Genomic DNA, 16,187 nt, shown 5'->3' on the forward strand with positions numbered 1-16,187 from the left:
CCCTACATCTATGGCCTCATAGGGAGCTCCGTGTGACCACTTGACAGAAAAAGAAAAAGCATCATACCTGATTTTCAGGTGGAACAATCCAATATGCAGGCATTTGTCCATATTAGTTCTCTTTCTTTATTTAATTTTATTTTTTCAGATATCATTTTTCTTTTTCCCCATTATATACTTTCTCTTTTTTTGGTAGTTTTATTTTTTCCAGTATTCCAAGATTCATTGTTTATACACCACACCCTGTGCTCCAGGCAATACATGCACTCCTTAATACCCAACACCAGGCTCACCCAACCCCCCACAACCTCCTTCCCTCCCAAACCCTCAGTTTGTTTCTTAGAGTACACAGTCTCTCATGGTTCATCTCCCCCTCCAATTAGTAGTACATAATGTTACTCCATATTTAGCAGTGAAATGACACAAATGGATGATCAAGGAGTTCCATAGGTCAGAACCTTAGGCAGGCTCGATTGGGTTCTCTGCTTAAGGTCTCACACAATTGAACCCAAGGTTTTGGCCATGCTAGGTCATTAATTGGAGACTCAAGAGAGAGAAACCACTTCCAAGCCCTTCCAGGTAATTGGCACCTCTAGTTTCTTAAGGTTGGAGGACTGTAGTCCCCTTTCCTCTGCTGTCTCTAGGATAAAGCTACTCTGAGCTCCTAGAACCACCTTCACACATCGCTACATCCACCCCTCCATTGTCCAAGCAGTAATGATGCATCATGGTCGTAGAGGCAAGGATGCATGTATGCATGGACCATAAATATGAACATCCACTCAGCAAGACTGATGGTGTTGCAGATACCGCTGACTGCTCGATCTGCCAGCGGGACAGACCAACACTGAGCACCCCCAGGCGGTCAGTCAGCTAACTACCAGTTGGCAGACTGATTATTGTGGTCAACATTCATTAGGGAAAGGGAGCTCTATGTACTCCAATAGACAATGATTCTTGATATGGATCTTCCTTCCACCCATAGATGTTTGAGGAAACCAGCATTCATGGATTTAGAAAATGCCTTATCCACTGTTATGGTATTCCACACAGCATCACATATAAACAAGGAAATAGCTTCTCAAAGCACATGCTTATGGCATTCAGTAGGTTTATTAACTACCTCATAATCCTGAAGTGAAGGCTTCAAAAAAGTCCTGGAATGATCTTTTAAAGCCACAGCTATGGTTCTAACATGACAGCAGAACTTTGAGGGGCTGGGATAATATAACTTAGAGGATGTCAATCCTCTACCGCATTGGCCAGTATATGCAGATGTCTCTCCCATAGACACAATTCACACCTTTATTAATGAAGGGATGGCAGTGTGAGGGACTCCTCTCACTATTACTCTTATGTATCCAGTAGCCAAATTTTGCTTCTAGTCCTCACAACCTTAGGCTTTCCTGCACTGCATGTCTTTATCCAAAGGAGAAATGCTTTCCACAAGAGCCCTAACAATGACTCCATTGAAATGGAAATAGACTCTGCCAAGGGGTCAGGCTGGAGTGCTCCATTCCCTTCATTAAGGGAATGGAGCCTGATAGCCTGATGATTTCAGGCAAACTTGGGGGTCCTACGCAGTGTGGGGAGATGAACCTTGACTGGTAAGGACACAGGACTGCCATGACACAAGACTATGTGCACAATGTTTGGGATTTTCTCAGCACTCTCATGTTGGTGATTAAAGTAAAAGGAAAATTACAGCAATTCAGTTCAGGCAGGACATCTAATGGTGCTGGGTTCATTGGTAACTAAGCTGCGAGTCATCCCCTCAGGCCAAGCCATATGACCGGCTGAGGGGCTGTCTCAGGCAAAAGGAAAAGAAATGGAGACTGTATAGGGTGCTGGCTGGCTCAGTCAGTGGAGCACATGAGTCTTGAACTCAGGATTGTGAATCAGGCCCCATGTTGTGTGTAGAGGTTACATAAAATACAAAACTTTTAAAAAGAAGTGGCTAGTGTAGAAGACAAGTATAAATATGAGCTACAGGCCTGTGACCTGCAGAGGAGCGAGGATATACTGCAGGGCATTCCTCCACTTCAGGGGGAAAACAAACAGACAAATAACAAATTATCTTTTTAAATGCATTATTAAAGCAAACTTTATTAACAGAAATTTATAACATTAAAGTTCCAAAGCTTTTTCATAACCTCAAGTAGACAATTTTCTTAACTAACATGTACTGAAAGGCATCACCAATATCCAGTGCCATTCAACTGGTTCATGTTACACATTGATAACTTGAAAACAGAATTATAAGTTTGGGGTGTAATTATCTTTCTTGAGAAGGTGGTCAAGTTCTAATTTTTCTGGTACCTTCTGCAGGTGCCTTATTAAGTCTTATCTTTTAAATCTGAAAATAGAGAGTCAAGTCATTAACCAAAAGACACCCACAGAACCATAATGTAGAAGGCACTGTGGGGGACAGAAAGGGAAGTTCACAATCTACAAGGGAATAGAAAATGGACCATTTTGGTGAGGGACAACCCAGCAAACACAAAGAGTATGAGTATTTTGAGGTCTCGTCCTACCTCAAAATCCAGTGTGAACAGAAGTCTTCTTGAACTTGGAAGAGTGAGGGAGACTTAGATAATATCAATCTAATAACAGCAGAGAAAACATGAAATCTGATTGAAGACTACAGTTGAGAAAAGGCAAGCAAGGCCCAACCACACCCCTTGCCCAGCACCACACTGGGACCCGCTGTGCTACAGAGTTTCTCTCTATACCCACCTTGCTGCTTCCTTGACGGACAATAAAACAAAATTTGTCCCGCAGTTCTACAGATCCTTCCATTCCTTCAAGCAATTTGAAGACCTTTTCATATTCTGGAGATATAGGGGTGGGGGGGAAAGCCCTTCAATATCTCTAAAGTATGAAGAGGAGGTAGAACTCAATCTTGGTGTCTCAGCAATCATTCAAGAGCTAGAATGTTACAGAGTATGTGTGCTTTCCATACATTCATTCAGACACCCGAACATATCCACCAACGGAACTCTACTACACAATAACCGATTAAGAGACATAAAAGAATGACAACAAAAAATGGTTACTGGGACATTTCAGTCAAAATAAAGAGAAACTGTCCTAAAGTATGTGAAAACACAATTCTGGCGAAGGATTAGCTACAAGACCTCAGTTGAATCTAGTCTAAATCACAGAATGGGAAAGACTTCATGTAGTTTCACTGCTGAAAATTCTTATCGCACTTACTTTGTCCAAATCGTCGAATTTCCTCCTTTAATTGATGTTTCATTTCAGCACTAATTTCCACTGGTATTGGCAGTTGATCTGGCACATCTCCCAACACAGACATTGCTTTGACCACGGGCTCATCTGCAGAGCGATAGCTGGGAATGATTCCTCCCACGAGTACATGACTACAAGCTTTGTGAATCAGCCCACCCTTGCAGACACTGGTTAAGTCACGACACAAAGAATCTAATTGTACCACCTCCTGCCATACTTATAAGCTCTGGAGATCAGATTTAGACCAGAAGCCATCAGGTGGGGATCAACCACTTTCCCTCCCCTCCCCGTGGATACTGGGAAAGACAGGCGCATCTGGAAACCTAATTGAATGTGGAGCTACGATGACATGCATTTCAACTACCTCACAGACATATCCATGTGCTCCACAGTCTCTAAAATTTCCTTTTATAGCAGAAGAATATACCAGCTAGATGAAAATTTGACCTCGGGAAAAATAATACAATAAAGAAGCCTCCTCTATTCTTGGCACAGTGCATAAGCACAGAACACACTTGGACAGTATAACCAATTAACATTCACAGAGCCCTGGGACTCAGGATTCAATGTTCCTTTGATGTCCTCTACAAGGTGAAAAGCTGAACATGTCAATTGATGTCAGGATGCCTGATATTGGCACTCCATCACTAGAAATCCCAGTCAGTAAATGACCTTCTTCATCTGTCTTTTCTGTCTCAGGAGATAAATTTTTTTCTACACCACCTCTGACACCTCTACTGCATTTACTCATCCTCCTTTGTGCCAGACATGTGCCCAAAACTGGGAGATCAGAAGGGAACCAGACAGACAGAACAGATAAAGACAATCCCTGCCCTTATGGATCTTACATCTTCATGGGGAAGGCAGAACTGAGGTGGAAAATAGGCAAGAGGATTCACACCGTTTAATTTTCTGTTAAGAAGGAAGTCAGCCGTTATGTGACTGAAACCAAGAAGGGAAGCCTTCCTGACCTCTCAGGAGGTGATCCCTAGGCAGAGCCAGGCACAGGAGACAGAGTTGGCCTGTATACATGCAGAGGAGGAGTTCCAGCTACCGTGTGGGCCATGCAAGGCCCCTAGGAGGGGATGAGTTAGGGCCATGGAGCAAAGGACAGAGACAAAGAGAGCAAAGAGAACACGGAAAGAACAGGTGATGGCAGGAAAGGATGGCGGGTCCAAGTCATGCAGGGTATGGGAACCAGTGTTAGGAGCTCAGACTCCATTCTGAGTGCTTAGGGAGTTGATGATGGGTTTCAGGATATGCATGTAATGATCTGATTTCTACACGGACATGGTCACTCTGGGTGCACAGGAACAAATGGGCTACACAGGGTCAAATGGGAAAGCAGGACACGAGCTCAGAAGCTACTGGAACAGCCTGCTGAGTGATGAGGCAGTGTTGAATGCGGGAGAGTGTAACAGTGGGACTCAGGAACAATGACAGTGTCAAGAGGAGAGAAAGAAGATCAGAAAGGAAAACAAAGGCAAATTCAAAATAAGGAGAAGGAAACCAGTAGAGTCCAGAGTTTGGGAAGCCAGGAATGTCTCCACAAAGGACAGAGTGAACACGTGGTCCAGTGTGACTAAGAAATTAATGGCAGTCACACCCAAACCTAGTGACCTTGATTGGAACTGATCCTGAGGCATGGAGGAGCCAGAGGCAGGGCTATCCTGGGTCAGGTCAGGGAGGGGAGGGGAGAACAAGCATCCTCACCATCTTCCGAGGACATAGCTGAGTCTCCAGAGTGGGATGCTCCCTCTCCTTCCTGTTCAACTTCCTGTTCCACTGACAGTGCCATGCTCGGCTGTCTCTTAGATGGAGGAGGACTCATAGGTTCTCCATGACGTTTCATTTGGTTTTCAGGCCCAATGGCAGACTCCTCTGCTTTATCACTCATCACTTCCTAAGTAGAATCAGGAAACAAGTACCATTAATGACAAAAATGTAACCATGCCCAAACTGCATTCTACATTTGTATATACAACATGCATCTGCATCATTTATATGAGTTTTCTCAGGGACCAAAGCTTACCATGCCCACAAACACTCTGTATGGGAAAACAGAGGAAGTTAATATACCAGTGTACTCCAAAGGCAAATATTGTACATGATGAGTCAGACTTCTTTCAGAGGAGAGATAGTCCAAGGCAGTGGAGGAATAGGAGACCTTAGTTTCATCAGGTCCCAGGAATAGAGCCAGTTAGCCATCGAATCACCCTGAACACCAGGAACTCAACCAGAGATCTAAGAAAATAATAGCTGCATCTCCTCAAAAAGAAAAGTGATGACTTTCTGCAAGGTAGGAGGTGTGGAGAAGTGAATCCCAGGCAATAATGAGAATATAAACCGTGGGGTGGGGGGTTTGGGAGGTTCCATCATCTGGGACTGGGACTGGGACTGGCATCATCAGGGACTGGGAACTGATATAGCAGTGGAGCACAAAATCAGAACTCTTAGAAGTCTTCTCCAGTGGTGGAATGTCCCTACCTGAAAGATGCTCAGGTGGCAAAGTGAGGTGGGACCCTAGGTGGGACAGTGTGGTCTCAGGATTCCTTGGGTCCCAGGAAGACCAAGAGTGCTTGGTGAAGAAGAGTTCCCAGGCATGAAAGCAAGGAATCAGGCTGCAATCAGCATGCCCAAGAGTGGGATCTCAGCTCACAGTTGCCATATCCTGTGAACCAGAGCACACAACAGGACCCTCCTCCATCCCCTGGTAGGAATAGCGTGGACGCATGCTGCAGGATTCTTCAGGGTTTGGAGACTCAAAACAGGGTCGGTCACAGCCTGGGTGAGCATGGAGTGCGAACTGAGACCAGGAAGAAAGGTGAGGTTTGACGGCTTTTCCCTGAGGGCCACAGAGGAGTGGGGGCCTGAGCTCTCTCGGCTCTGAGGCTGGAGATTGGGACTGCCATTTTCATTCTCATCTGCTAAAGTGCTGCAGAAACCCTTCAGGACACAAAAGCCACAGAGAGCAAACCCAAGCAAATTACTAACCTGGCTCCAGCAACGGCGGAGCAATTCCACCTGGGACAGACACCTGAAAATCAGTGCAACAGGTCCCTCCCTCAGCAAGAACATCAGCTAAGACCAAGTTTTCTGATCATAGAGAAATGCAAAACTCCAGGGTTAGGGGAAAATAGGATATAGAATTCATGGGATTTTCCCCACAATTCTTTACTCTTTCAATTTTTTTTCGCTTTCCTTCTTCAACTAATTTCTTATTTTATCAACTCTTTTTTTAATCCTTTTTAATTTTGATGCTTACATTTACATTCTAACCTTTCATTGTGTTTAATTATATATACAAGTTTTTCTTTCTTTAAAATTCTGGGAAGCAGTTTCTTCTAACAAACAGACCAAAATATACCCAGAATCTACTGTATGGCTCATTCTTTTCACCTGTCTAATCATATTCTCTTTTATTCCTTTTTCTTCCTCTTCTTTTTTGTTAAAGTTCTCTTTAGTTTTCATCTTCACAGTTATATTCTATCCTTTCAATGTATTTAATTTCATTGTTATATATGTTTAAGATATTACTCCTTTACAATTTTGAGACATGGTTTCCTCTAAAAAAAAACCCAAAAAACAAGAAAAATCACTCAGGACATAGGGTATTGCTCTGTCATGTCATGTCAAGAGAGATTATATTCTCTCTTTTTTGTCTTTTCATCTTCATTTGTATAGTTACATTCTATCCTTTCATTATATTTACTTTCATTTTTGTACATATGTAAGTTTTCTTTTCTTTTTAAAAAAATATTTAATTTATTTATTTGACAGCAAGAGATCACAAGTAGGCAGAGAGGCAGGCAGACAGAGAGAGAGGAGGAGGAAGCAGGATACCTGCTGAGCAGAGAGCCCAATGCGGGGCTCAGTCCCAGGACCCTGAGATCATGACCTGAGCTGAAGGCAGAGGCTTTAAACCACTGAGCCACCCAGGCGCCCCATTCTTTTCTTTACAATTTTGGTACTTAGTTTTCTAACAAAAAGACCAAAGTACACACAGGATCCAGTGTACTTCTCTGTTCTGTTCACCTGTTTGATCATACTCTCTTTCTCTTTTTTAATTTTTGTTTTTGGGTTCTGGTCTCTTCTGATGTATTTAGTGTATATGTCTCTGGGGTCTTTGTTGCTATCTTAGTATTTTGTTCTCTGTTCATTTCTCTCTGGACAAAATGACAAGATGGAAAAACTCACTTCATAAAGAGAATAAGATGCCGTACTGACTGCCAGGGACCTAATCAATATGGATATAAGTAAGGTATTAGAACTAGAGTTCAGAATATTGATTATAAAGATACTAGCTGAGCTTGAAAAAAGCATAGAAGGCACTAGAAAATCCCTTTCTGGAGAAATAAAAGAAGTAAATTTAAACATGTCAAAATCAAAAAGATTATGAATGAGATGCAATAAAAAATGGACACTATAACTGCTAGAATAAATGAGGCAGAAGGGAGAATTAGTGATATAGAAGATAAAATGATGGAGAATAATGAAGCTGAGAAAAAGAGAGATTAAAAAACTACTGGATCACAATGGGAGAATTCAAGAGGTAAGTGATATCATAAAGTGAAGCAATATTAGGCCAGCTGGGATCCCAGAAGAACACTAAAGAGAGGTTGTTGGGGGGGAGACGGTGTATTGGAGCCAATTATAGTGGAGAACTTCCTTAATCTGGGGAAGGAAACAGGTATTCAAGTCCAGGAGGCACAGAAAATCCCCCTCAAAATCAATAAAAATAAGCAAACACCCCTGATAGTGAAACTTACAAATCTCAAAGACACAGAGAAAATCTTGAAAGCAGTTAGGACAAGAGTTCCATAACCTAGAAGGGTAGAAACATTTGAATGGCAGAAGACCTATCCACAGATACCTGGCAGACCAGAAAGGACTGGCATGATATATTCAGGGCCAAATGAGAAAAATATGTATCCAAGAATATTTTATCCTGCTAGGATGTCATTCAAAATAGGAGAGATAAAAACTCTGCAGGATAAACAGAAACAATTTGTGATCACTAAACCAGCTCTGCAAGAAACATTAAAAGAGATCCTTTCAAAAATTAACAAGACAGGAAACAACGTGTGTTGGAGAGGATGTGGAGAAAGGGGAACCCTCTTACACTGTTGGTGGGAATGCAAGTTGGTGCAGCCTCTTTGGAGAACAGTGTGGAGATTCCTCAAGAAATTAAAAATAGAGCTTCCCTATGACCCTGCAATTGCACTACTGGATATTTACCCCAAAGCTACAGATATAGTGAAACAAAGGGCCATATGTACCCCAATATTCATAGCAGCAATAGCCATGGTCGCCAAACTGTGGAAAGAACCAAGATGCCCTTCAATGGATGAATGGATAAGGAAGATGTGGTCCATATATACTATGGAGTATTATGCCTCCATCAGAAAGGATGAATACCCAACTTTGTATCAACATGGATGGACTGGAAGAGATTCTGCTGAGTGAAATAAGTCAAGCAGAGAGAGTCAATTATCATATGGTTTCACTTATTTGTGGAGCATAACAAATAACACGGAGGACATGAGGAGATGGAGAGGAGAAGGGAGTTGAGGGAAATTGAAGGGGGAGATGAACCGTGAGAGACTATGGACTCTGAAAAACAATCTGAGGGTTTTGAAGGGGCGGGAGGAGGGAGGTTAGGGGACCCTGGTGTTGGGTATTATGGAGGGCACGTATTGTATGGAGCACTGGGTGTGGTGCATAAACAGTGCATCTTGGAACACTGAAAAAAATAAAATAAAGTTTAAATTAAAAAAATTAAAGAAGAATTTTAAAAATGCATGGAAACAAATGAAAATGAAAATACAACTATTCAAAACCTTTGGGATGCACCAAAAGCGGTCCTAAAAGAGAAGTGTTTGACAATACAGCTTTTCTCAAGTAACAAGAAAGGTCTCAAATATACAACCTAGCCTTACACTTAAAGGAGCTGAAGAAAGAACAGCAAGAATGCCTAAACCCAGTCGAGGAAGAGAAATAATAAAGTTTAGAGTGGAAATGAATGAAATAGAAACCAAAAGAACAGTAGAACTGATCAACAAAACTAGGAGCTTGTCCTTTGAAAGAATTCATAAGATTGATAAAGCCCTGGCAAGATTTATCAAAAAGAAAAGAGAAGGGACCCAAATAAATAAAATCATGAACGGAAGATGAGAGATCACAAGCAACACCAAAGAAATACAAACAATTCTAAGAACATATTATGAGTAACTGTATGAGTAACTGTAACTTCCAGGCAATCTGGAAGAAATGGCTGCATTTCTCTTTTTTTAATATTTTATTTATTTGACAGAGAGAGAGAGAGATCACAAATAGGCAGAGAGGCAGGCAGAGGTGTGGGGGGAGCAGGCACCCTGCTGAGCAGAGAGCCCGATGCGGGGCTCAATCCCAGGACCCTAAGATCATGACCTGAGCTGAAGGCGGAGGCTTAACCCACTGAGCCACCCAGGCGCCCTGAAATGGATGCATTTCAAGAGACCTATAAACTACCAAAACTGAAACAGGAAGAAATGGAAAACCCAAACAGACCCATCACCAGCAAGGAACTTGAAACAGTAATCAAAAATCACCCAACAAACAAGAGTTCAGGGCCAGTTGGCTTCCCAGGGGAATTCTACCAAAGATTCAAAGAAGAATTAATACCTACTGTTCTGAAGTTATTTCAAAATACAGAAATGGAAGGTAAACTTCCAAACTCTTTCTATGGGCTAGCATTACCTTGATCCCCCAAACAGACAAAGACCCCACCAAAAAAAATTACAAACCAATATCCCTGATGAACATAGATGCAAAAAAAAGTCTCACCAAGATACGAGCCAATAGGATTCAATAGTACATTAAAAGGACTATTCACCATGACCAAGAGGAATTTATTCCTGGGCTGCAAGGATGGCTCAACATCCAGAAATCAGTCAATGTGATACTCTACATTAATAAAAGAAGGGACCAGAAGCATATGAGCCTCTCAATAGATGCAGAAAAAACACTGGACAAGATACAACATCCTTTCTTGATTAAAACTCTTCACACTGCAAGCATAGAGGGAACATACCTCAATAACACAAAAGCTATATTTGAAAAGCCCACTATGAATATCATTCCCAATGGGGAAAAACTGAGACCTTTATGCCTAAGGTCCTGGACATGGCAAGGATGTGTGATCTCACCACTGTGGATCAAAATAGTACTAGAAGTCTAGCCTCAGCTTTTAGACAACAAAAAGAAATAAACGCATCTGAACAGGCAAAGAAGAAATCAAACTCTTACTCTTCACAGGTGACGTGATACTCTATGTGGAAAACCCAAAAGACTCCACCCCAAAATTGCTAGAACTCATACAAGAATTCAGCAAAGTGGAAGGATATAAAATCAATGCATAGAAATCAGCTGTATTCCTATACACTAACAATGAGACATGAGAAAGAGAAAAGAAGGAGTTGATCCCATTTATAATTGCCGCCCAAATCATGAGATACCTAGGAATATACCTAATCAAAGAGATAAAGAATCTCTATGCAGAAAACTATAGAACACTTAGGAAAGAAACTGAGGAAGACACAAAGAAATGGATAAAACATTCCGTTCTCATGGACTGGAAGAATAAATATGTTAAAATGTCTATGTTACTTGAGCAATCTATACATTCAATGCAATATCTATCAAAATATTAAGTTTTTTCACAGAGCTGGAACCAATAATCCTAAAATCTATACGGAACCGGAAAAGACCCTGAATAGCCAAAAGAACGTCGAAAAGAAAACCTAGTAACCTCACAATTCCAGACTTCAAACTCTATTACAAGGCTGTAATCATCAAGACAGTATGACACCGGCTCAAAAACACACATAGGTCAATGGAACGGAATAGAGAACCCAGAAATGGACCCTCAGCTCTATGGCCAACTAATCTTTGACAAAGCAGGAAAGAATATCCAATGGAAAAGAGACAGTCTCCTCAATAAATTGTGTTGGGAAAATTGGACAGCTAAATGCAGAAGAATAAGAACGCACCATTTCCTTACATCATAAACAAAAATAGTCTCAAAACGGATGAAAGATCTAAATGTCCTTAGGACTTAGGTAGACAGGAATCCACCAAAATCCTACAGGAGAACACAGACAGTAACAACTTAGATTTGGACCATTTGACAACATCTGACAAGGACATGAGAATAAAAGAACATTATAGGCCTAGATTTCTTTCCTAAAAATAGATATAAAAATTATAAACAGAAGATTAACAAACAAAAAACACAAAGAGGCAAATAAGAGAGACTTTATGTCATGATGTTGTATATTCCATGAAGACAACATTGGGTTCAAATTTGAAAATCTATGTATAGTATATTTAGAAAAAACAAGGAAAAATTCCATTATTAATTTTGTACAAGGGTACAAGTTCAAGAACTATTCATGATTAAAAATCATCAGCAGGTTGGGGACGCCTGGGTGCCTCACTCATTTAAGAGTCTGCCTGCAGCTCAGGTTAGGATCCCAGAGTCCTAGGATGGAGCCCCAGATCAGGGTTCTTGCTCATTGGGGAGTCTGCTTTGCCCGCCTCCACTGCCACATCCCCTACTCATGTTCTCTCTTTCTCTCTCTCTCCTCCCCCTCACAAATAAATAAAATCTTGAAAAAATTATTAGAAGGTTAAAATAAAAGCCAGTTTCTTTGACCTAGTAGAGAGTATTCACCCCAAAACATCCTATAGCAAATATTATACTTAATGGTGATATCCCAAACACTTTCTACCTACATTGGCATCTACTCAAGAATATATGGAATTCATAAGGTGTGCCACAGTACCAGGAAACTATATTAAGTATAAATTTTGGAAGGGAGGAAGCCAAAATGTCACTCACAGATGGCATTTTTTTGTACATAAAATATCCTAAAGGATATAAAACAATTAAAGTTAATAAAGGAACAATAGCCAATTTACTGAATGTAGGACCAAGAACCAAAAAAGACACATCTATTTCTGTGGAATAATGAAAATATTTAGAAAAAGAAATTCAAAATACCATTGAAAAGAAGGTTAAGAGCATCAAAACCCAAGGAGTAAACCTAATGAAAGGTGTGTTGGAGCACTCCACGTAAAACAGAATACCTCACCAAGAGATGATAAAGGCATCAGTAATGGGGAGTTAGAAATTTTGCTTGGATTTCAAGACTCATTATTAAGTCACCATTGTCATCTCGGCCCAGAATAATTATTGCATCATACTTAAAATGTTGTGGGAGGCCACGGTAAGGCTTGAGACGAGGACCAAACCAGGCCCTGACTTGTGCCTCCTTTAAAGGTTGAATAGCTGAACAAAAGGCTTAGGTCCATAAAGTCGAGTAGCACTGAGAAAGGGTCTGTGCTATGTGTTGTGTGCTCGCCTACGTGACTTCCCACACATTTACTAGTCAGATAGAAATGATTTGGTTGGGGTCAGAAATTCTTGGCTGATCCTTGCTGTCCTTGCATGGGCTATAGACTACACTGTTGTAAGGCTGTGCTGTGCTTACATAAACTATGTCTTGAGTGACCTTGAAGTCAGTACATCAGGCGCTAGGAGGTCTGCTATTGGTGCTTGGGAAATAGATAATGGGAAAGCTTGAAGAATTTTCTGTGCATGTTGCAAACTCTTTAGTAATCAGCTAAAAATAGATACTTTTCTTATGATTGTTTCTGTTAGCTATATAAAGCCTCACAGCCTTGAATAAAATCGGCACTATTAGACATCCTCCTTGGTGCTCCTCCTGCCCCCATCTCTTTGTCTCTTAATTTCTTTTCACCGTCCTCTTACCCTCTCAACCCTGGTCGGTTTGTCGCGCCAGCCACAGCAAAATGTAAATGACTTTTTAATTTAAAATTTTAAAATCCCACCCTGTTAATATTGGGAATAATTCATGACCTGATACTAAAGAGTGTATGGATATCAAAGGGCCTAAAATAGCTGAGATGTTATTTAGGCAAAAGCACCAGGTTGGAAGACACACATGGCCAGAGAGCAGACATAGGAGCCATGACAACACTGTGGGGTTGGAGCAAGGGTGGGCGGATACACCAGTGCGACAGGACAGGGAGTCGAGACATAACTCGGGAAACAGCAGGTGCTAGGTTGCTGACACCGGGACCTGCAAACCTTTGTGATCCATTCAGTAAGTCCTCCTGCTCCCTGCAAGGGACTGCCCCTCTGCTCTGATTCCCTTCCTGTCCATACAATATGAATCTCCCATGAATAGCAGAGCTAGAAGAAACTTAGGATATTACCTTCATGGTTTTAAAAAGTAAAGCTTTTGAAAAAAATAAAAGCACTGACCATGAGGAATAGATTGATTAAGTAGACTAAATTAAGCTGAGACTTACTGTTCATCAAAAAGGCACTATTAAGGGAGTGACATGGGGCACCTGGGTGGCTCACTCAGTTCAGCATCTGACTCTTGATTTTGGCTCCATTCATGATCACAGGTTTGTGAGATAAAGCCCCATCTTGATCTCATACTTAGTGTGAAGACTGATCGTGATTCTCTCTCCCTCTCCCCCTACCCACCCCCACTCACCAGCACACTCTCTTTTTAAAAAGAGAGAGAGAGATTCACAAAACAAAAGATCAGCAGAAGACACACAAACTTATATATGTAAATATATGTTGAACAACAAATCAATTTTAAACTACAGATATCTCAATAAAATGTGGGTGAAGTTCCAAAAGGCTTTTCATAAAATACATACATGACTGGCCAATAAAGCACATTATTTCAGCACCAAATGCACATGTAGACATAAGGAGAGCCCCCCACACACACACCCACCAGGGTGGCTGAGATTAAAGACTCCCTATACTAAGTGTTTCTGAGCCTAGAAGGCAACCAACTCTCATATATTGTCCGCCCCAGATTCCCACTTTGATGACCACGGTCACGCATAGAAGGTTAGATAGAACCCCTGCGAGACTGAGATACAGAAACCCAGGGAAACTACCCCACCCCGGGCTGAGACAGAGCACCCAAACAAGAGAAAACCACCCCAAAGTGCCCGAGAGCCCCCGAGTAAGAATTCACCCCAAAGGCTGAGTGAGACAGACCACACGAGGGAGAGTGCACCCCCTGAGCAGAGCCCCCAGAATGCCCCCCCGGCAACGGCTGAGACAGGGCAGCGGAGGAAGAGCCGCCCACGTCCATAAGGGGGACCAAGTGCCCAAGGAACCCTCCACCCAGGGCTGGGAGGGAGCACTCAAGGAGAACCCCGCTTCTGGGCAGAGATGGACCTTCCGAGGAAGAGCCTCGGCTCCCCAGACGGCAGCGGGAGCGCCAAGAAAGAGCCCAAACCCCCAGTGCGGAGCGAGCACCCAAGGTGAAGTTCCCTCCCGGCCACGCCCGGCTCAGACGGAGACCCCGGGGACAGCTTCCCCATCGTCTTAAACCATCAGAGGAACGGCACCCCCATAGGAGGGGACAGAGCCCCCATGAAAGTCTCCCCAGGACTACGAGTCCTCACCAGGGACCAGCAGAGCACCACGGAAGCCCAGGCCCACCATGGCTGAGACAGAGCACCCCGGGAAAATGCCCCCTCGTGCTGTGGTCAGAACCCACCCACGTCTCTCCGCAGAGCTGAGGTAGATCCCCCCAGGAAGACACCACAGCCAAGGGAGAGGCACTTTCAGGGCCCAGGGAGAGCACCAGGGGACAGAACCCACTGTCCCAGGGTTAAAATCCTGACCTCGTTCCAGGCGCCTGGAAACAAGAATGGCAGGGACGTCGTGGTGCCTCTCAGGTGGGACCGTACAGAAAGGTGCCCCCTGGGAAACCTCTGGACATCCGCCCCCTAGGGGACCTGGGAGCGGTGCGCACACACAGCTGTCTGGCCAGAAGGCTGATCTACTTATTTTTACTGCCCCGGGGAGGTGTAAGGGCGTTTACACGACTTGGCGGGCTGTTGGCCACACTGCCCTGCAGCAGCCCGACCCCCCGAGAAGCTGTGTGCGGTGCGGAACCAGGTGCTGGAGAAGCCTGTTGCCCCCCAGGGGCCAGCTGTGCCCGCTGCCCAGAACCAGGAAGGAAGTCTTTCCGGCCGCGGCTCAGGCGCCCCCTACAGGCAGAACTCGATCATACAGGCCACAAGAAAAAACACTTCTAGGAACCGGAACTCTGTTTTACATAGGAGGCCACAGCGTTGAGTTTCTAGATAAGAGTGGATCAATGAAAAACTGGCCCACTGTTTTAACAGAACGAGAGGAGGATGATTTAATCTTCACAATTATGAGGAAAAATTAAATACATTTCATAAAATTTTGTCTAAACAAATCTGCTTTGCACCCTATCTCTGGGGAGAATCATTGGAAGTATTTCTTGCACATAAAATGATAGCAAGAGAAGATTACGCACTGTCATCCCTATTATTCAACACTCCCTACAGGGGTCCTGCTTGGCACCTTAAGATGGTGAGCAGGGCTGCGCACAGGGAGAGCTCTCAAACTGTGAGAACGGTTGGATGAGTCCTAGGAATGGTGCTTTTGAGGAAGTCACCAGGCACGTCAAATAGTGACAATTGTCTGGGAATGGAGATTTGTGGCGAACTCCAATCAGTTTAGTCCCTGCCAGTGGCTGACAGGCCGCTGGTGTTCTGGGCTACTATGGACATGAGGTCATTGGTTTCAAGGCTACCCTGGAACTGAGGAGGGGTAGTGATAACAGCAGAAAGCTAACCATGCCTACTGGGATAGACCCATCTTTTGGGAGTGAACGCACTTTCAGTTGTTGCCTTGTTTGGATTAATTTATGCACAGTTCCGAAACCAGTAAATTAGGGAGAATTTGCCTATGTTCTCATTGCTTGTGTGCTGGAGTGGATTTTCACAAGCTCTTCCTCCACCAACCCAGACGTGTTTCCTCATATAGGGTACATCTTAAATGAGGTTTAAATCAT

At 43.0% G+C, this 16,187-nt stretch overlaps 1 protein-coding gene across 2 annotated transcripts; it reads right to left on the reverse strand.

The window, feature by feature from the left end:
* Positions 1 to 2,113: 2,113 nt before the first annotated feature.
* LOC116583176 (integrator complex subunit 6-like) lies at positions 2,114 to 15,114 on the reverse strand. 2 transcript variants are annotated; one of them, XR_004282638.1, is made up of 6 exons: positions 14,983 to 15,114; positions 4,966 to 5,155; positions 3,217 to 3,339; positions 2,737 to 2,831; positions 2,535 to 2,603; positions 2,114 to 2,356 (listed from the first exon to the last, which is right to left on the reverse strand). XR_004282638.1 is itself a non-coding variant. In XM_032331197.1 (5 exons), exons 2-5 carry the CDS (start codon positions 5,147 to 5,149, stop codon positions 2,589 to 2,591), a joined length of 417 nt encoding a protein of 138 aa, XP_032187088.1. In that variant the 5' UTR covers positions 5,150 to 5,155; positions 14,983 to 15,114; the 3' UTR covers positions 2,114 to 2,588. The 2 variants fall into 2 exon arrangements, 1 of the variants encoding a protein (XP_032187088.1); XM_032331197.1 differs by having other exon boundaries at positions 2,114 to 2,603.
* Between the last annotated feature and the right edge of the window lie 1,073 nt (positions 15,115 to 16,187).

Source organism: Mustela erminea, chromosome X, assembly GCF_009829155.1.
Source record: "Mustela erminea isolate mMusErm1 chromosome X, mMusErm1.Pri, whole genome shotgun sequence".
NCBI lineage: Eukaryota > Metazoa > Chordata > Mammalia > Carnivora > Mustelidae > Mustela > Mustela erminea.